Below are 19,842 nucleotides of genomic sequence, written 5' to 3' on the forward strand. Positions count from 1 at the left end.
TCAGCGAAGTCCAGGCCGGTCCAGGTCCTTTGGCAACAGCCGGTGCAGGAAGTGCCAGAAGGGGAGGGGGGGGGGGCATTGGACAGAGCAAAGTGCGGAGCACAGTGGCGGATCAAAGAGCATCAAGGAGCGTTGAGTGGGGTCAAGCCACAGCTGGCCCCCAGGTTTGGCCTTCTCTTGGCGCTGCGCGCATCGACCAAAAGTTGAGGCTGACCGATCTTTTCTCCAGGCGCGGTTTGGCAGCTCCTAAAAGTCGATTTGAGGGACCTCGAAAAACAAGACACAAGAGCTGCCCCGCAACAACACCGCGTTCGCGTTCGATCCCCCCGAGCTTTGTTGCTTGCGCACGCCGTCTTGCGTATCGGGGAAACGAATCAATTGCTTCGAAGGATTGGACTGCGCACTAAAAACTCGCCGCTTGCGATCTCCCTTCCCTCGCCTTAGACGCGCGAGTCGAGCAACAGCTCTGATCGGCCCTGTGCCTCCCGGCCATTCTGCCCTACCTATAGCGATTACCTATTGCTTCCGAGGAGCTCAGCAGCCCGACTCTTCAAATTGCAAAAATGTCCTTGTTCGGGACACCTTCCTCAAGCGCCGCTCCGGGCCAGTCGACCGCATCGTCAGCCGCGCCAGCCGCGGGCGGCTTGTTTGGCACGACTGGGTCAAAGCCTTCATCTCCTTTCTCGTTTGGACCTCCAGCAGCCGGCGGGTCAAGCACCCCTCAGACAGGAGCCGGCTTGTTCGGAGGTGGAGCGGGAACAACCGCGTCGAAGGGAGGTCTCTTTGGCAATGCGGGGGCGACTACCACACCCTCGAGTGCGGCGCCCGGAGGAGGCACATCGCTGTTTCCCCAGACAACAAGTGGTTCATCCGGTGGAGGGCTGTTTGGTGGCGCGTCCAAACCGGCAGGAGGGTCTCTGTTTGGCAATATATCGACTCCGGCTACAGGCGCCGGCGCAGGCGCGGCCGCCACGCCGACCGCAACAAATATCTTTGGCAATAAGACACCTGGGACTGCCACCCCGACTACTACACAAGGGGCAGCAGCAGGTGGCATATTCGCGCCCGCAACCACTGCGTCTCAGTCCGGAGCAGGTACGCCATCGACAGGTGGGCTGTTCACCAACACTGGCGGTTCTCTGTTTTCTTCAACCATTCCTGCTACGGGAACAACGGGGGCTCAAGCAACCCCGGCGAAGCCGCTGTTTGGAGGACTTGGATCTACGACACCAGCCGGTGCGCCTCCGGCCGACGCTTCGAAGCCTGCCGGCTCCAGCTTGTTTACCGGCAGCCTTCAGACCAAGCCCGGAGGCCTGTTCGACCAAGCCTCGAAAACACCAGCTTCTACCACAGCACAGTCACAAACTGCAGCCAGCACAGCGGCCGGATCTGGCAGCCTCTTCCCAACCAAAACTAGCCAGGCACCAACTACGGGGGGGACGCCATCGCTGTTCGGCGGCACTCAGCCTGCTTCTGCGACGTCCGGCGCTAACACGCCTTCTACAACCGCGCCGGCTACGGGACAGACGTCACTTTTTGGGGGCGGCAATACGCCCGGCACGTCGGCATCAGCAACCTCAGCTTCTGCTGCCCCCAAGTCCCTCTTCCCGACTGCTACCTCAGCCGCAGCACCCGCAACATCTACCTCGAGCCTGTTCCCGTCTACGACTGCTGCCACTACAGAACCCGCTGGCTCGACAACCGCATCTGCTCCTTTGTTCGGTGTGAAGCCGGCGACGGTTACTCCATCTACCACCCAAGCTACCACTACAGCAACACCCAGCCTGTTTGCGCCGAAGACAGCCTCAACACCGGCTGCCCCGGCTGCCGCTAGTATGACAACTGCCACTGGTACTTCAACATCCGCGGCTAACAAAGCCACCGGTGGGACCTCTTTCTCGGCCTCGACGATTGGACCTCCCTCTCAATTGCCGCGTCTCAAGAACAAAACAATGGACGAGATCATCACGCGGTGGGCGACCGATCTGTCAAAGTACCAGAAGGAGTTCAAGGATCAAGCGTCTAAGGTGGCCGAGTGGGACCGGATGCTGGTCGAGAATGGCGAGAAGATCCAGAAGCTCTACTCGAGCACCTATGAGGCGGAGCGAGCGAGCAACGAGATCGAGCGCCAGCTCTCGAACGTGGAGAGCCAGCAGGACGAGCTCACGGCGTGGCTGGACAATTACGAGAAGGACCTGAACGAGCTCTTTGCCAAGCAGATTGGCACCAGCGATCAGGTCGCTGGACCAGATCAGGAGCGGGAACGCACCTACAAGCTGGCTGAGAAACTGACGGACCGGCTCGACGACATGGGCAAGGACCTCACCAAGATGATCAAGGAAATTAATGACATGTCGGGCACCCTGAGCAAGGGCAGCAAGGCTGATGATCCTGTAGGTTCATTCTTTTTTCGTGCACATACAACATTGGATGATACACTAACAAGGACGTTTCAGTTGACGCAGATCGTCCGCGTCTTGAACGGGCATTTGGCCCAGTTGCAGTGGATCGACACCAACACCACCGCGCTCCAGGCCAAGGTCGCGGCGGCCCAGAAGGCGAGCGGCACCATGGGTGCCAACGTCACAGCACAGGAAACGGATGCCGCCGAGAGCTTTTACAGGTCATACCGGGGCGGCTACAAATAAAGCGGCGAAAGTCATTGACGGGCTAACATAACGTAACGGTTCTGGGTGGGCTGGGTGTTGGTATTTTGTATGTCTAACGGGGTTAGTAGGAAGGGCCAGAAAGAGAGAATATGGGGCGTCATATCACATCGCATGGCCAACAAGAGCGGCGAGGCTGGCTGGTAGCTCGGAGCAAAAGCTGGCTTAACTTTGCTTGCCAAAATGAATATGTACTTGTACAAGTGATGTAGCCTTCCCCCTCAGGAACCGCATAGAACGGCTAATGCTGGAGCTCTCCTCACTCCCCCATTGACATCCCACAACTGGACAAGCAATGAGCTTCGTTACGTGCGTGTCGGTTTTAGTCAAGGAACTTCCCCTAGTTGTGCTCGCCGCCCTGCTCCCTGGTGATCTCGTCACTGCGGGAATTAAGACTTGCGCATCAGTATTCTGGCTTGCGGCGAGCTTCGATATAGCTCAAGCGTCGAAAACAGGGACACTCACATGTGGTCCGAGAGCTTCTTCAGGTGGTCCTGCTGCTCCGCGAGCTTCTTCTTGAGCTCGAGGAGCTTCTCCTTCTCGCGTTGGCGGATGGCGAAGTCCTCGCTGGCGCGCTCCCGCCTTTGGAAGGCGTCACTGTTGGCCCATTAGCGTCTCGTCATTCATTCGGTTTCTTTTGCGTTGTGATTGAAGGAAATGAGGCATTCGGGGAAGAATTGAAGGGTTTGTCGCGGCCTTGTTCTCCGGGTTGATAAGGTGGCTCCGGTCCAGAGGGCGCAGAAACGGCTGCGCTGTGCTCGGTTCCGACCTCCTGCATTCCGCCCCTTGATAGCCCTATGGGGGAGGGATTGCAGACTACGGGGAGAACGTACCCTGCGCCGCCAGTCTTGGGCGGTGCGCCGGTGTCGCCGGCGGACATGGCACGCACCGTCGTGGAGAAGGTGCGGGAGAGCAGCGCCGGGCGCGGGAGCTTGGTGATGGAGGTGCGAAGCATGGTGTTGATGATTGATGCTGACTTGAATTGTGAAGAAAAAAGTAGAACAAGAGGTTGCGGCGCTTTTCAGATTGCCTGCCGGTTTCAATGGAGAGGCTTGTTTGGATGGCCTGATCACAGCATTCTGACTGTGGAGAGCTTTTCTGGCCTGGACGTCACCACAGCCATCCGAGACCCACTTTCTGCTCGGCTGTGGTGGCTGAATCTTGCTGCCTGAGGCATAAATATGTAGCATGTCTGCGGGTTGCATTGCCTCATTGTCAAGTGGGGCACCAGGAGTGCCCCGCAAGTTACCCCTCTCCTGGCCTGAGGGAGCTCAGACAAACAATGAGCTCTCCGTGCCACAGAACTGGGAATCAAGACGGCAAATAATCCCCCTGTCTATCTGATTCAGTGTAAGGTATGATTAGCAGCCGCCGCAGGCACGTAGAGCAAAGTCCTACTTTTAGACCACGGAGCTACACTAAACCCCAGGGAGGCGCCGACTGGCATCCCAGGCGCTTCGACGAGCTTCCCTGGGGGAGGGGACAAGGGTCAGAGGGCGCTATATCACCTGTGGGCTTGCAATTTCAACAAACAACGAGGCCAGGCGATCCCTGTGTCTGGCGGGGGTGCGCTCTCCGACTTTCAAGCCCACGGTGCAATTAGCAGCCTGAAAGACGCGCTTGTCTCGCCAGCAACGCTCGGAGTTGAGCTCGGGGTCGCTGTGGAATCCAGGACCGGCAAATCTGATGAACCTTATCTAAAGTTGGGTTGGGCAGTCGGCGTAATCCCTTGGGTGCCATGCTGCGTCGCGGGCACCGGTAGCTGCCTCCCTTATGTAGTACAGCCCATACGGATGGTTGGGGTAGAGCCGCATGAATGAAACCTCGTCCACTATGCGCTGGGCTGCTGCCGCTGCCGCTGCTGCTGCCGCTGCTGCTGCTGGTGCCCGATCGCTCGTACAGGACCTTACCGTCTACAAATGACAATGTGTGTGTCCGCAGCCGGATATGCGTAGGAGGGGGCTAGGCGATGGAATCGAAGGGGATGGAAATAGCCCTCGGGTATCGCTGCTTTTTGAGACAGTGGCTCAGTTCACCTGGGGAGTTGGACGCCGCTCTCGGTCTCAAGTTTAGGGAGCTTGACAATGTGACGTACGTGCTCGAGGGGTACGCCAGCGCCAAAACTTCGTCACGTGTTGGCCTTGAATCGGGGTCCCTAAACAGGAGTAGCCCAAATTTCACTGGTCGCCAGCCCACGCATCCCGCCTTGTGTTGTCGCTGCGCTTCGCCTTGCCCCTTCCCTCATTTCCAACTTTGCATCCAAAACCGGTCACTCTGCCGTTTTTCGTTTCCTTCCTCCAACATCGGGCGACTACACCACATTCGCAAAACCTCTTTGTACCGATCTTCAACACCGCGACTTTCCCGCGATCATCGTCTTCGTTTCGCAATTCTAGATACCAGGAGGTGAGTCTGCATCATTGTCCCCTCCGCTGCATCATCAAGTGCACCACCGTCTCGGCGGCTGTCGTCATCGCCGATGCGACCGCTCCCTGCCTTCACACACTGGAGCCGCTATCACCGCACCTCCGTCGCCTCGAGCTGGAGGTCCAATTGCCTCCAAAACCAGCGCGAACCACGGGGAATCTCTTGTGGAACGGGGAGCCCAAAGGCTGGACAGGGCTGCGCATCCACCCCACCGAGAGCGGGGAGCCTCTCCTTCGCTACCTGGTGATGAAGTCAACACGGCGCATTCGCATCAGCAGCTGCAGAGCTGCCGGGAACGCGACGACATTCCCCATGATGGCACAGCCTTTTTTGCGACCTCGTTTCTTTGTTTCTCGATATGTTTTGGCTTTGCCCGCACATATGAGCTCACCGACACAAACACCCAGCCTGGCCCCGTGATCTGCCGCTAACATCAACCCTCCTAGATCCTCACTCGGAAAAAATGGGTCACGAAGACGCTGTCTACCTGGCGAAGCTCGCCGAGCAGGCCGAGCGCTATGAGGGCATGTACACCTGGCATTCTGGATATCCCCGTGGATCGACGCTGACGCTCCACCCCGCCCCACAGAGATGGTTGAGAACATGAAGATTGTTGCCTCTGAAGACCGTGATCTTACTGTCGAGGAGCGGAACCTTCTGTCGGTTGCCTACAAGAACGTCATTGGCGCCCGCCGTGCATCGTGGAGAATCGTCACCTCGATCGAACAGAAGGAAGAGTCCAAGGGCAACTCTACCCAGGTCGGCCTGATCAAGGAGTACCGCCAGAAGATCGAGGGCGAGCTCGCTAAGATCTGCGAGGATATCCTCAATGTCCTTGACAAGCACCTCATTCCCTCGGCAAAGAACGGGGAGTCCAAGGTCTTCTATCACAAGATGTCAGTGCTTGCCGTGTTCCGAGACGTCGCGTGATTGCATGTCCTGACACAGCCTATAGGAAGGGCGACTATCATCGCTACCTCGCTGAGTTTGCCGTTGGCGACAAGCGCAAGGACTCTGCCGATAAGTCCCTCGAGGCCTACAAGGCCGCCACCGAGGTCGCCCAGACTGAGCTCCCCCCCACTCACCCCATCCGACTTGGCCTTGCCCTCAACTTCTCTGTCTTCTACTACGAGATCCTCAATGCTCCTGACCAGGCCTGCCACCTGGCCAAGCAGGCGTTTGATGATGCTATTGCCGGTAAGTCGCTCTCTGCCGTTGCAATGCAAAGCGGCTGCTGACAGCGATGAACTTGCAGAGCTTGATACATTGAGCGAGGAGAGCTACAAGGACAGCACGCTCATCATGCAGCTGCTCCGTGACAACTTGGTATGTAAAACCGACCTGTCGGGGGACCGCGTAGGCCTTAGCTGACAATTTGTGTAGACGCTCTGGACCTCGTCCGAGGCCGAGCAGCCTGCTGCCACGGGCCACGCCGACGCCGCTCAGCAGGAGGAACCGAAGGCGGAGGGAACTGCGGAGGAGTCCAAGGCCGAGTGAGCGGCCTAATACAATGTCAGCTGGTCTCTTGGTAGTGATAACCCTCGGTTTATCTTGGTAAATCCCTCGGTGGAAATGGTGTCTTTGGAGTGCGGACTGGAGATCCCCCTCGTACCTTTGCATGTTTACAGAAGATACACATCTAAGACTTGTGGACGGTTTCTCGCAGCAGGTTGAGGGCTAGAGTGCAGCATTTTGGGGGTTGTCTTTTCGGTTCTCAGATTGCTTGCCTTTTAGACTCCTGACGGAGCGAAGATCGTCTGGACAAGAAAATCCCAAAAACCCTTCACGAACCAGCAGTGGTTTCTATGCGCTTACCGTGATGGTCCGAGTCTTGGAATCGCCTGAGAAAGCCGAACGGTAGGTCCCTTGGATATCTATCTATTTACTGTGGCTGCTCCATATAAATCAGGCAGCGCCTCAACCGCGACGCACATCGCACTCTCATCACCGCCTACCGCTGTTTCTCAGTTCGCCCTTCTTCCTTGATACCCTCGTCCCCATCCGGTTGCCCGTCATCATCCTTTTCGTCGTCAACAACGGCGAAATGAACCCTCAGCCACAGACTACAATCCGCGCAACCGACCATCAGCTCGCCCAGGTCGGACGCCTCCTCCAGGTCGTCCTCGCTAAAGAGGTAGCCGCGCGGGTTACCGCACCGGCAAGGGCGGTACCACCATACCGTGCCCCTCCCCTCGTCTTCTTGGCACGGGAGGTCGTCTAGGTCGACTGTTTCGATGCCCGTCTGGAAGTCGGACTGGATTGTGCTGTCACTATTCCTGCTGTTGCCGTTGTTGATTTGTGATGGGTGGTGGTGCTGTCGGTGGTGAGGGGACGCGAGGAGCAGGAGGGACCTGTTATAGGCTGCGCGCTGGGAGGGCCGGGAGAGGGTGGCGTAGGCCGTGGAGATTTGGTCGATTGTGAACTGTTGCTGTTTGTTTTGTTCTTGTTCTCGTCGTTGCTGATTGGTGGACTGTTTGTCTGGATGATGGGAGAGGAGGGCGCGGCGGTAGGCGCGCTTGATGAGGGCGGTGGCGGTTGGGTCGTCTGCTGAGGAGATGGCGGACTGGGAGAGGGACAGGATGTCGTAGTAGGTTGGTGGGGGGTGAGAGGTGGGCATGGGCATGGGCATGAGCATTCAAGAGGTATGGAGTTTTGGGGTGGCTTGTTATGAATGACCGACCACTGGGGTTCTGCGATGGGCACTATTATGTTGTTTAGTCTAGTCTTGTCTTGGAGGGCAGGTGGTGGGTAGGTGATGATATGCCAAGGTCATAACTCTCGGATGAAGAGCAAATGACAGTCAAAATTGATGAGAATGATTTAGGGCTGATCACGTGCTCTAACCTGTCTGAAGGACTCTTCGTCCACCTTTCGACGGGCTGAGCGAGGAATCGAGTTCAGATCCCGCGAAGTCAAACTGGGGAGCGATGGGTGTAAGGGGCGAAGACCGCGGGGAACAAGGGCAGTTACCGTCTGAGCAGTCAACTGCGTGCCCACTCGGGTAGCATAGTAGAGCGCAATGACGGTGGGGGAATGGGATTTGAAGCAGAGCAAACACCCAAGTATGGACGAACAGTGGTCGATGAAGCCTGGCCATCGCCGTGAACCGCACGTGCGCATGTCAAGCCCGCCGTGGGTCGAGAAATGTTGTACATTGGTATTGGTACAGTCTAAACACATTCCGGCTCCCGTAGACAACTTCAGTCTGTTCATTTCGGGAACTTGACGGTCTTCGTGAACTTCCATCTCGGCAACTGCAATAACTTGTTAGCGACTCGGCCGAGAGAACAGAAGCATCGGAAGGACTCCTTAACCGACCTTCCTGTATTCCTTGATAAGTGCGGGCATCTCCAGCATGGCCTGCCTCCTCTTCTCCATCCTGCCGCGCGACCAAGTCAGCAAACAAAATTCCCAGCAGAACTTGGCAGATGAGCCAGACATACTTGACTTGGAGCTGCCGCTCGTGCTTGTGACCCTTGACCTTCTGCCCAACACCGGTACCCTTGACACGCAGACCCAGCTCGACTCTCTTGCGTAACCTCTCCTCGGTGCCTTTGGGTGTGAACGGCAGCAGCTCCTCGACGTGATGCTTCCGCGCCAGCTTCACCAGCTCAGCCTGCCGGCGCAGCGAGTACTTTGGGTCGTGCCATCGCCCGGTGATGGGGTGCTTGGTCGGCATGAACGGATTCGGCGTCTCTTCTTGGTAACCCGTCTTGAAAGTCTCGGGGGTCGCACTGTCGGGCAAGATGGCGGCCGGGGGGTACCGTGCTAGAAAGGTGCGAAGGCGCGCCGGCAGCGCCATCGCCAACTGTACATTTCTTGATATCGGTGCCGCCATTGTCTCAATTGGCCGGCAGCGTGGTGGGTTGGACGGCGGGCAGGAAGGTTTTCTCGGTCGCGACGCTTGGGCGTCTCGGAAAAGTGACAAGCAGCTGAGCGCATTACTGACCCTAACCCTCATTGTAGTTGCGGACCCACATAAATGTATTATCCGCCCAGCCAGATAATGTTAGCAGAATTAGCTGCTCTCAACCTTTGTTAAAGCTGCAGCTGTCAAAGAGCATCTTCGCCTCTAGATTTCAGGCGCTACGGTGGAAATAAGAGTCGAATTTCGAACCAGCGAAGACACTGGCTTCTTAGGTTGTGTATATACCCCGTTGCTTGCCTCACAAGTAACGAGCGATTCCAACGGCGATTGTCCCTCTATGGTGTTCTCATGGGCGTTTTCATGGCGTACAAACTTGGTTGGTCTCGAGGAGCAGAGCTCCGATGTTATCACCTAAGAAGGCACTATTGGAGTAACATAGGCTACTGTAGCGATATCTATTGTTCGGTTAACCATTTTACAGTATTGCTGGGTTTTCGCTTCTGCCGTGAACCAGTGCCTAGGTGTCTCGGGTAAAGCCATTGATGTCGTCATACCTTCGTCCTCATAGCTCTCCCTGCCTTTTAAGGACCCCAGGTTCAACATTCTCCTCATACAATCCTCACGCAGACTACTGCTGGAGATTGATACTTTGGTACAATACTCAACATGACGACCTACATCCCCTCTCTCACCCTCCCCGAGGCAGTCTTCACCAGCCTGCCGGCCTCTGTCCTTCTGCCTGTTGCCCTAGGTAGCGCGATAGGGTACAGTACGAGACGCAAGTCATTACCGCACAACGCCCCTTCCCCTCCTTAAGTCTCACTAACCTCCTATCTAAAAAGAATCAGCGGACAGAACCGAACACCAACAATCACCTCCCCCGAAGCAACCCCCCCTCCGCCCGCCTGCCTCCGTCTTCCCCCCCGTATGGACGACCCTCTACGTGATGATGGGCTACGCCGCCCACCGCGCCATCGACATAGGCACCTCTGCGCTCAACACCTCCGTGATTCAAACCCCACTCCCATCCGCTTTTCCCCATTGGTAAACATTCTGACTGTGTTACCAAAAAATAGGAAACCATCTCAGCCGCCCGCCACGGCGCAACGCTTTATACGATCCAGCTGGGCCTTAACCTGGCCTGGATGCCCCTCTTCTACGGGCTGAATCGGCCCGCCCTGGCCACAGCCGACGCGGCCGCCCTACTGGGCATCAACTCGTACCTCGCCTGGCTGTGGGGCACCAAGGTCGACGGTGTGTCCGGCTGGCTGCTGGCGCCGTACGTGGCGTGGCTCGGGTTCGCGACTTACCTGTCCGCGGCGACGGGGCATCTGAACGGCTGGGATTTGACGACCAGGGGTGGTGGTATTGGCGCTGGACGGGCGGAGAAGAAGGAGTGAGCAACTGTACGGGATGTAAACTCGGAGGTAGTGGAATGGAAAAAAGATGAAAGGAAGAAAGTGGGAGGAGGGGCTATGGTGTGTTCTTCTGCAACGGTATTTCCGTCTATGTACAATGCTTTCATTCAGCAATGAAGCACACTCAGTGTGTGTGCGTGTGATGGTCATCTACGCTCTACCTTGCACAACCCCCTCGTCCCACTGCAAAGTATTTATCCATACATACAACCAACGTGACAGTACGAGGATCTCGCGCTCCTTCCCACTTCTAGGCAGAGAGACAGATAATAAAGCAGTTTCCCTCCCCTCCTGCCTATCCTACCGCCGGAATACCACCCAACGCCCGCTGCATAATAAGAGATGAAAATGCTCCCCGTCTATGTTGTCGCGCCGCGTCAAACCGCCCGAGCCCCTTGCGCATCTCTCTATAAATGCTGATAAAATCAATGTCATCCCTCTAACTGCCCACTGCCTACTACTGCATAGGGAAATACTTCTTGAGTCCGTCATAGACTATAAAGATAAACGCCGAACTCGGAACGGACCGCAACACCGTGATCCCGCAGCCCCGATAGAAACCCCTCAACCCGGCCTGCTTCCACAGCGCAGCGGCCTCCTCGGCGAACGTCGTTTTTGGGTGGGCCGCCGTCTGCCCGATCGGTGTCGTCTGCATGCGCGACTTGATCGTGTCGGCGGGGAAGAAGAGGAAGTTGTACGACATACCGGCCGACGCACCCGCAACAGCCTGCTGCCAGAGCGGGAGGGGGTCGTCGTCGGCTGGGGGGAGCCGCCCCTTTCCCCCCTCAGTCGACGGGTTCCGCCGTTGGTTCCACTCCCGAAAGAGCTCCGTGACCGTCTCCTTGGACCCGAACCAAGCCGCGCACCCGCCCGACTCGCGGATCAGCGTGCCCAACTGGCCGTGCCAGAACCCGCGCAGCCCCTGGTGTCGGAAGATGTCTTTGATGACGGGGATGGGCTTTAGCGGCGCTTTGCTGTTGCTGGCCGCGCCACCGGGGACTTGGATCTTGCACTTGACCAGCTCGACTGGGGTCAAGAGGAACGAGGTCATGGCACCCGAGAAGGCGCCCGTCATCCAGAGCGCCGAGAGAGGCAGGGGCTGGTCGCGCGGCGCGTATCCAGAGGCGTAGACCACGGCGCGGCCGATGCGCTCCCAGAAGAAGAGGCTGCTGTTCTCGATGGCGGCGCCGACCAGCGGGGCGCTGATGCCCCGGTAGAGTCCGAGGAACCCGTCGGCCCGGATTGACTGGCCGAAACAGTCGAGGGGGCCCTTGTACCGCAGCGGAAGGTGGTCGGGTTGTGACTGGAGGCGAACCTTAACTGTGTCGAAGGGATATTCGATGTATTTACCGACGATGCCAGCTACCTAAGAAAAAGTATGTCAGAAACGATGGGCTAAAACATTGGAGAGCAAGGTAGACACTTACAGAACCGTAGACAATGTCTTCGACAGCCTCCATGACTGCCGTTCTGGGCTTGAGAGGTACGGGCGTAGTGGTGGCTACTGAAAGGGGAGTTTCGGTTTTGAGGCCGCCTTGCCGAGTGGTTACCGGCTCCATGATGGCTGATTGTGAATTAAAGTAAAGTGGAGAGGTCGAGGACAAGTTCAAAGACCAGCAACTCGAACTGGTCGTCAAATACCAGTTTCACTGCGTTTGCAACCAACCCCCGCGTGGGCTGTGAGACCGCCCGGGGTGTGGATGAGTGCCCCTGCAGAGCAGCCTCGTTGGGTAGTGACCTGAGACGATACGTACGCTGCTGCGCTGCAGGCTAGGAAAATTGAAGGGCAAACGCCGCCTTGTCCCAAGTGAGCAAACAATGGAACAGGAATGAAGACAAGATGTTGTTTGTTCTGAATGCAGAGCGCAACCTAACGGCATCACTCATACATATGACTCGATCTCTCAGTCACCGCTCATCAAAGAGAGACGGCCCACGAGAAGACCACACCCGATGAACGGAGCGGGGCGGTCTGCGGGCTTTGTCCGACGGTTTTGAAGAGAAACAAAACTCTTGGAGACCGGCACCTCGCCGTACATGCAGAGGCTTAAAGAACCTCACATCATAGGGTAAGGGGGCAGTCTCCTCGGTGGGAAACTGGTCAGAAATCAGGGCAGAGGCAGGATAGCGTTCCAATTCAGCACTGTCCGGCGCCGGCAGCCACGGCTTCGGCAGAACGACGTGCGAAATTTTTTGGAACAGCTCTGGGCTCTTGGCAACAGGGGTTCTGGTGGTGGGGTTGACGAGGGGCAAGTTCACAGCCTTCCTTGTCTTGGGTTGTCTTGAGTACCATGTACCTGGAAAGTGCACGCTTGGCATGAGGTTACTACAACAAACGCAAAGTCCCCAACACTTTCGGTGGGCGGGTAGATATTAGGTGTGCCGGAGATGGCCATGCTGGCGTGGTTCGGAGAGCTCTGGATCCAGCGGACTGCCGAGTGCAACTATGCAGCAACCCCACGGACGCATGCACGAGGGTAGGCGATTTGCCCGCGGCAGTCTGTCATGTCGACGACCCTTCACCACACTTCCAAGATGACGTGGGAAAGTTGTCGGTCATGGATTGTCAAAATAAAGAATTCCAGCGCGGAAGCCCGTGGGGTTGCGGAACAGCTCAGGTGGTCCTCGTGCTCTGTATGTATTGGGTACAATATCACCCCTGCCATTAGCTACCGCGCCAGCTGCCTCAGAAGGCTCCCCACTGCGTGAATTTACGATGCAATGGAGCGCTGAGCATGCCGAATAAGGTGCCTAGATCCGATGAGAAATCTTATCTGATCATCTGATAAGATTGAGGGTCCATCGAAGAGGAACCCTGGTGGACTAGGGGTGGTGGCCCGACCTTACACGCGCCGACTTCACAGCGGGAGCGGTCTTTCGGGTTGTGGGGACCCTTTCTGCTTAGCTGTGTGGAATGGGGATGCCGGTCATTAAATAAACAAAGAAATGGAGAAGAAGGGGCGGAAGGGGAGAAAAGACAAGATGAAGGGAAACAGAAAAGGAAAGAATAAGAACGAAAATGAAGCGGGAAACGGCATCTTACTTTTCTGAGTTGAGCTGGCTTACAGCAGAGGTTGTGTACTTCTTCTTAGAACCCTAACCCTTGAAATGGGCTTTCCGACGAGAGAGAATGTTGGTAGATCTCGGCTGCTCCACTAAAACCGCCAATGTTATCCAGAGCCTGCAACGTGCAACCCAAAGTTGACGAGCAACCATCAACTTTTCCCTAGATACAAGCATGGCAGCGAGACGAGTACCGCCAGACGTGGCTGCGCTGCTGCGCCAGCGCAAGGCCGAAGAAGAGCAAGCATCTAAGCCTAGGTGGATTCCCAAGAAGGAGCGCGAGCGCTTGGAAGCAGAAAAGAAGGCAAAGGAAGAGGAGAAACTCAAGCGGCAGGAAGAAGCTTTACTGAAGAATCGCACCGGATTAGACCGCTGGACCACGAACGGCACGAATGGCGCACAAGGTACGAACGGCACCAACGGGGACGACAAACCAAGATCGCGCACGACACAGCACGACATACCAACCGGACCCAAGGCGATGCGCCCGCCAGGTGATGGCGAGCACCGACACGGAGGAAAACGCGGCCGGGCGAACGACGAAGAACATAAACGGGCAGAAATGGAGCGGAACGACGAAGCAGAACTGCGGGCTCGGTATATGGGGCCCGAAGTTAACCAGTCTACGTTTTCGGCCAAGAAGAAGAGGAGGAGGACGGCGGCCAATAAGTTCAACTTTGATTGGGATCCCGACGATGACACCAGCAGGCCGTTCGACCCCATCTACGCCGACCGCCCCGATCCCCTCTTTAGACTGGCAGGCTATGATAATTCTGACGAGCTGGTTCTGCGGAAAGCCGAGGCCATCCGGCGTGGCGATCCAGAGACGGGAGAGGAGCGCGCCAGGCAACTCCTGGAGCAGCACGAGCGCGTCAAGCAAGCAGCGGAGCGCAAGAACTTGGGGAAACACTGGTCCGAGAAGAGTCTGGAGGACATGAAGGAACGCGACTGGCGCATATTCAAGGAGAACTTTGGCATCGCCACCAAGGGCGGTGCCATTCCAAACCCGATGCGGAGCTGGCAAGAGTCAAACTTGCCACGCCGACTCTTGGACATCGTTCACAATGTCGGTTACGACGAGCCCACTCCGATCCAACGGGCTGCCATACCCATCGCGCTGCAAGCACGGGACTTGATTGGTGTCGCCGTCACCGGTTCCGGCAAAACGGCCGCGTTTCTACTACCGCTCCTTGTCTACATATCCGAGCTGCCGCCTCTTGCAGAATACAACAAGAACGATGGACCGTATGCCCTGATCCTGGCGCCCACCAGAGAACTGGTGCAGCAAATCGAGACCGAGGCCAAGAAGTTTGCTACGCCCCTGGGCTTCACCGTGGTCAGCATCGTCGGTGGCCACTCGTTGGAAGAGCAAGCATTTGCGCTCCGCAACGGCGCAGAGATTATTGTCGCGACGCCGGGCCGTCTTGTGGACTGTCTTGAAAGGCGTCTGTTGGTGTTCTCGCAGTGCTGTTACATCATCATGGACGAAGCTGACCGGATGATCGATCAGGGTTTCGAGGAACCCCTGACCAAAATCCTTGACGCTCTGCCGGTGACCAACGAGAAACCGGACACAGAAGATGCAGAGAACCCACAATTAATGAGCCGGTATCTCGGCGGTAAAGACCGGTACCGGCAGACAATGATGTACACGGCAACCATGCCGCCATTGGTGGAGAAGATTGCCAAGAAGTATCTTCGGCGGCCGGCCATTGTGACGATCGGCAACGCGGGCGAGGCCGTGGACACGGTCGAGCAGCGGGTCGAGTTCATTTCAGGCGAGGACAAGAGGAAGCGGAGGCTCCAGGAGATCCTCAATTCCGGACAGTTCAAGCCGCCTATCATTGTGTTTGTCAACATCAAGCGGAACTGCGAGATGGTTGCCAAGGACATCAAGTCATGGGGCCACTCGACGGTCACGCTGCACGGTAGCAAGACGCAGGAACAGCGTGAGGCGTCGCTGGCGTCGCTGCGCAACGGCCAGTCGAATATCCTGGTGGCCACAGACTTAGCGGGGCGTGGTATTGACGTGCCGGACGTCTCGCTAGTTGTCAACTTCAACATGCCGTCGAGCATTGAAGCCTACACGCATCGTATCGGTCGTACTGGTCGTGCCGGCAAGAGTGGTGTGGCCATCACCTTCTTGGGCAATGAGGACGCCGAGGTGATGTATGATCTGAAGCAGATCATCTCCAAATCCTCGATCTCGAAGGTGCCTGAGGAACTGCGGCGCCACGAGGCCGCGCAGTCGAAGCCAACGCGCGGGAAGAAGGTCGAAGATAGCGGCGGTTTTGGTGGGAAGGGCGGGTCGTGGCAGCAGTAAACAAGACGTACTTGGGTCGAGTTGTATGTGGTTGAGTGTCCGGTGTCTGCTCAGAGTGGCCCAAAGACCCTTTTTTTCCTTAGAATAGGCCGTCCTAGAACCGCCGCCTCATAGAGCTGATGGCAATAATAGCAACATACTTGCCCCTATTTATTTTAATCTACCACGAACAAGTCAACCTTCCCTTTCTTTATTCCACATTCTCCTCTCCCTTTCAACAGCCATCATCGAAACGCCAAGCCCCACACAGCGCCTTGATCGATTACCTTGTGGAGCCGCACGTGATCTTGCTGCCAACCCAGATCAGCAGCTGTGGGACCGCCAGGCAATTGCCATCTCCCAACAACTCCACGCCGTCGCGAGTGCATGCCAACCTCGCGCGCATCGGCCTTGGTTCGGGAGTCATCCAGCGCCCATCGCCAACTCTATGTAATTGTTCGTTTACCCTTTTTCTCTTCTGTTTCTGCTTGCCCTATCTCGTTATTTTTCTCGCCTCGGTTATCCGCTCCAGTTATATGGAGTTGCAGTTAGCACGGCGCTTCATGCTTGAGCATTCTTGACTCTGCTCGGCAGCCTCATCACCCACCTCCACACACCTCTGCATCGTCCCGATCACCGAATCAGCCTTCTCTGGCAAAAAAATAACCCCCCGCACCCCTCTGTCGCCCTTACCCTCCTCCTTTTCTGGCGGCTTCATGCGCCAAATGTTTTATTTCTAATTGCATCTGCTTGTCATTACCATCCACCGCCTACTTCTCTCTTATCTTTGTTGCGTCTCAGCCCCCTCGCCGAGAATTACTCTTTCTAACCGCAATCATGCCGCCCAACAGTAGTCGCCCGCGACAAACAATTGTTCAATCTATGAAAGCCCCCCCATAATTCTATAACCTAGGGCAAGCGGCAAACAAGGTCTCGGAAGCGCACGACAGAACGCGAACCACCAACGACGCCAACCGCCTTTCTTCTATCTCGTCCCTCCCTTACCTCGACCTTTGCATCCTGCGCAGCGCTCGAAAGACTAAATAAATCACACCGGCCCTTTGATAACTATGGATATGTTCCATTATCGCGATTCGGTCCGCTCCCCCGGCGACCGCGGCTGGAACGGGAGGGACGATGCGAGAAACAAGGATGAGAGAGGAGACAGCTTCTACCGCAGCAGGTCGCCTGGTGCGTTGCCAACTTTCTTGACCGCTCCATTTCATTCTTCTCCCGCGGGTTTGGGAAACTCCGCAGCCTATTATCTCCCGCCCTGTCGCCGGTTTCTTATTCTTCGTCGTTTGCTTACTTACATGGTGTTTTAGGTACAGATCGTAGCCGACGTCGATCGCGCTCCCCTGCCGCAGTTGATCGGTACGAACCGAGAGGTCGTGGACGTGATGAGTACGCTGGCACTCGGGATCGGGATGACCGCGCTCGCAGGATCGGTTCGCCGCCCGCCAACATCGACCGTTATGTCCCTGGTCAGGATGCGGCCCCACCACAGCCTTTAACTAACCCGATTCCGGACCCCCTCAAGCTTCCTTACCAGGTTGGCTTCTCGTACTTTGGCGAGTGGTGGAGGGCCAACGAAAGGATCAAAGAAGAGAAGGAGCGGCTGAGGATGGGCCGTCGTCGCGAGCCGGAGCGTATCCGTGGCCCGCGCGAGGCCCAAGAAGAGCGCGAAAAGGAAAAGGCCAAAATTCAGGTGGCTTATGACGCCTACAAAGAGGACCTCCAGGCCAAGATGGCCCAAGCCTTCGTCAAGCAGCACAAAGATGAGCAGTGGTTCAGAGAACGCTATGTCCCTGAGGTTAGGGACGCCTTCCGACAGCAACTACACGAGTTACGCCGCGGCGCATACGCCCGGTGGGAGCAAGACCTCGCTTCCGGGGCTCTCGACGAGTTCTCCCTTGAAGGCATCCCTAAGAGCGAGAGCAACGGGGCGGGCGGTGTGGTTGAGAAAGAAGAAGGCGAAGCAACCGCCGCAAATGAAGTTCTTGGCGTGGGCGATTTGGTGCCCGCCAACAGTGTCGAGATTAGGGATGAGAGTCTCTTCCAGCCAACACTCCTTATCAAAACGATTGCACCTTCTGTTAGCCGCGCAAATCTCGAGGCCTTCTGCAAGGAGCACCTCGGCGAGGGAGAAGGTGGCTTCAAGTGGTTGTCTCTCAGCGATCCCAACCCCAGTAAACGGTACCACCGAATCGGCTGGATCATGCTCCACCCCGCCCCAGAAGCTCCTGTCGGTGCAGAGAGTGATGATGTAAAGGACGAAGAGGATGGCGAATCCAAACCTGCAGCCCCTCTCTCAACTGCAGAGAGAGCCCTTGATGCCATCAACGGCAAGACGGTCAAGGACGAGCAACGGGGCGACTTTACCTGCCACGTCGGCGTCCATAATCCGCCCACACACCCAAGAAAGAAGGCATTGTGGGATCTTTTCTCGGCTCCCGACCGCATCCGTAAAGACCTTCAACTCGCTACAGAACTGATCAGCAAGTTCGAGAGCGACTTTGGGTCCGACTTCAACGCGGCTTTGCAGATTGAAGAGCACGTTGATAAACTACGGCTTGAAGGGAAACTCCACCCTGCTGCGCCGGTCTCTCCGGTCAAGAAGCCGAAAAAGGATAGGGCAATTGGCATGGATGACGCCATGGATGCCGAGGTCGAAGAAGGGGAGGAGTCGATGGTCGTAGAAGGCGAGGATGACGAGGATGAGGGAATGGTGGACGACGAGGTTGATGACATTGACCTCTTGGTTGCCAAGAAGCGCCTGGATCTCACCATAGAGTACCTCCGCCGCGTCTTCAATTTCTGCTTCTTCTGCGTGTTCGAGAGCGATTCGATCCACGAGCTGACCCGAAAATGCCCTGGCGGGCACCTTCGTCGGCCCAGGAGCACCCTATCTTCAACCGCTAAAGCTGTGGCCCAGGCGAGCGCCAACGGTGATCCCTTCCCGGCCAAGAAGCGCAAGGACACCGAGGATATCGAGGAGGGAGAAGCGCCTGAGGGAGAGCGCAAGTTCCGTGCCTCAAGCAAGACTGAACAGCAGCTGCAGCGTGCCTACAATTGGGTCAAGACGTTCGAGGATAAGATCAACCAGATTCTGCGCCCGGAATCGGTTGACATCCGGAAACTGGGCGGGAAGCCGGTGGAGGATGCTGTTAACGAGGAGCTCGCCAAGCACGTCAAACAGGAAGACGAGCACAAGTGGCGCTGCAGGGTGCCAGAGTGCACTAAGCTGTTTAAGGAGGAGCATTTCTGGCGTAAACACGTCGAGAAGCGTCACACAGAGTGGTTAGAGAAGCTGAAGGAAGAGGTGAGATACCTGTTTGTTGAAGACTCGGAGAATCATGGCCATACTAACGAAGGACTGTAGTTCGAGTTGATCAATGCCTACGTCATTGACCCTGCGCACATCGCGCCGTCTCGGACCGATGCAAACTCCAACGGGCACTTCCCGCCCTCCAACGGTCAACAGCCGACGGGCACTCCGCGCGGCTTCAACCTCCAGAACTACGCCATGAACAACATGCTCAACTTCCCGGGCTTCCCCATGCCCATGTTCCCGCCGAGTATGATGGGCGCCAACCCGATGGGTGCCACCGCAGGTTGGCACGCTTCGGGCGGGGACGAGCGCGGCTCCGGTCCCATCCGCCGCGGTGGTGCCATGGGGGGAGGCAGCCGGTTCCAGAACCGGGCCGGCCCTTATGACCGCCGCTCCAACCCGCGCTGGGGTGGTGATGGCGGCGGCATGAACGGGGCGATGGGCGGGCGTGGCCGTCCCGGCCCAGCTAATAGATGGGGTGACGGTGCGGCCGGTGGCGCCGCCATGGGTCCCCGCGAGGCGGTTCAGGGGCGGACTATCAAGAGCTATGAGGATCTCGATCAGGTGTCTGGTGGTGGCGGTGGTGAGCTCAACTATTGAGTGACGGCGGTCTAACGATGATTTTGCTTCAATCTACTTTTTTTTCGGCAGACGCCGGGCATCGTTGCACCCCCTCAAGAGATTGCCAATCCTTGGCTTTGTTGGTGTTTGATGGTTTCCCGGCGCTCTTTGAGCTTGAAGGGAGGAGTACAGTGCAACGGTGAGGT

At 56.9% G+C, this 19,842-nt stretch overlaps 9 protein-coding genes across 9 annotated transcripts; 5 read left to right on the plus strand and 4 right to left on the minus strand.

Annotated features, from left to right (window-relative positions):
• Window positions 1-563: 563 nt before the first annotated feature.
• Window positions 564-2,648, plus strand: NSP1 (FG-nucleoporin nsp1; the record flags this gene model as incomplete). Its single annotated transcript, XM_071056112.1, has 2 exons — window positions 564-2,393; window positions 2,457-2,648. The coding sequence occupies 2 exons, from the start codon at window positions 564-566 to the stop codon at window positions 2,646-2,648; spliced, it is 2,022 nt and encodes a 673-aa protein (XP_070912213.1).
• Window positions 2,649-3,006: 358 nt separating this feature from the next.
• INH1 (ATPase inhibitor) lies at window positions 3,007-3,621 on the minus strand (the record flags this gene model as incomplete). Its single annotated transcript, XM_071056113.1, has 3 exons — window positions 3,007-3,046; window positions 3,132-3,263; window positions 3,500-3,621. 3 exons carry the CDS (start codon window positions 3,619-3,621, stop codon window positions 3,007-3,009), a joined length of 294 nt encoding a protein of 97 aa, XP_070912214.1.
• Window positions 3,622-5,556: 1,935 nt separating this feature from the next.
• Window positions 5,557-6,590, plus strand: BMH1 (14-3-3 protein; the record flags this gene model as incomplete). Its single annotated transcript, XM_071056114.1, has 5 exons — window positions 5,557-5,617; window positions 5,683-5,989; window positions 6,049-6,290; window positions 6,349-6,419; window positions 6,477-6,590. 5 exons carry the CDS (start codon window positions 5,557-5,559, stop codon window positions 6,588-6,590), a joined length of 795 nt encoding a protein of 264 aa, XP_070912215.1.
• A 454-nt stretch (window positions 6,591-7,044) lies between these two features.
• On the minus strand, window positions 7,045-7,716 carry MFIFM68171_00693 (Diphthamide biosynthesis protein 4; the record flags this gene model as incomplete). The annotated part of the gene is made up of 1 exon (XM_071056115.1): window positions 7,045-7,716. One exon carries the CDS (start codon window positions 7,714-7,716, stop codon window positions 7,045-7,047), a length of 672 nt encoding a protein of 223 aa, XP_070912216.1.
• Window positions 7,717-8,302: 586 nt separating this feature from the next.
• Window positions 8,303-8,931, minus strand: MRPL25 (mitochondrial 54S ribosomal protein mL59; the record flags this gene model as incomplete). Its single annotated transcript, XM_071056116.1, has 3 exons — window positions 8,303-8,347; window positions 8,412-8,472; window positions 8,537-8,931. 3 exons carry the CDS (start codon window positions 8,929-8,931, stop codon window positions 8,303-8,305), a joined length of 501 nt encoding a protein of 166 aa, XP_070912217.1.
• A 696-nt stretch (window positions 8,932-9,627) lies between these two features.
• MFIFM68171_00695 (TspO/MBR family-domain-containing protein) lies at window positions 9,628-10,361 on the plus strand (the record flags this gene model as incomplete). The annotated part of the gene is made up of 3 exons (XM_071056117.1): window positions 9,628-9,739; window positions 9,804-9,967; window positions 10,038-10,361. 3 exons carry the CDS (start codon window positions 9,628-9,630, stop codon window positions 10,359-10,361), a joined length of 600 nt encoding a protein of 199 aa, XP_070912218.1.
• Window positions 10,362-10,836: 475 nt separating this feature from the next.
• ORT1 (mitochondrial ornithine carrier protein) lies at window positions 10,837-11,938 on the minus strand (the record flags this gene model as incomplete). The annotated part of the gene is made up of 2 exons (XM_071056118.1): window positions 10,837-11,745; window positions 11,807-11,938. The coding sequence occupies 2 exons, from the start codon at window positions 11,936-11,938 to the stop codon at window positions 10,837-10,839; spliced, it is 1,041 nt and encodes a 346-aa protein (XP_070912219.1).
• Window positions 11,939-13,617: 1,679 nt separating this feature from the next.
• PRP28 (mRNA splicing protein prp28) lies at window positions 13,618-15,765 on the plus strand (the record flags this gene model as incomplete). Its single annotated transcript, XM_071056119.1, has 1 exon — window positions 13,618-15,765. The coding sequence occupies one exon, from the start codon at window positions 13,618-13,620 to the stop codon at window positions 15,763-15,765; it is 2,148 nt and encodes a 715-aa protein (XP_070912220.1).
• Window positions 15,766-16,814: 1,049 nt separating this feature from the next.
• MFIFM68171_00698 (Arsenite resistance protein Ars2) lies at window positions 16,815-19,675 on the plus strand (the record flags this gene model as incomplete). Its single annotated transcript, XM_071056120.1, has 3 exons — window positions 16,815-16,935; window positions 17,070-19,066; window positions 19,127-19,675. 3 exons carry the CDS (start codon window positions 16,815-16,817, stop codon window positions 19,673-19,675), a joined length of 2,667 nt encoding a protein of 888 aa, XP_070912221.1.
• Window positions 19,676-19,842: the final 167 nt, after the last annotated feature.

Source organism: Madurella fahalii (assembly GCF_045866475.1).
Source record: "Madurella fahalii IFM 68171 DNA, scaffold_1, whole genome shotgun sequence".
Taxonomy (NCBI): domain Eukaryota; kingdom Fungi; phylum Ascomycota; class Sordariomycetes; order Sordariales; genus Madurella; species Madurella fahalii.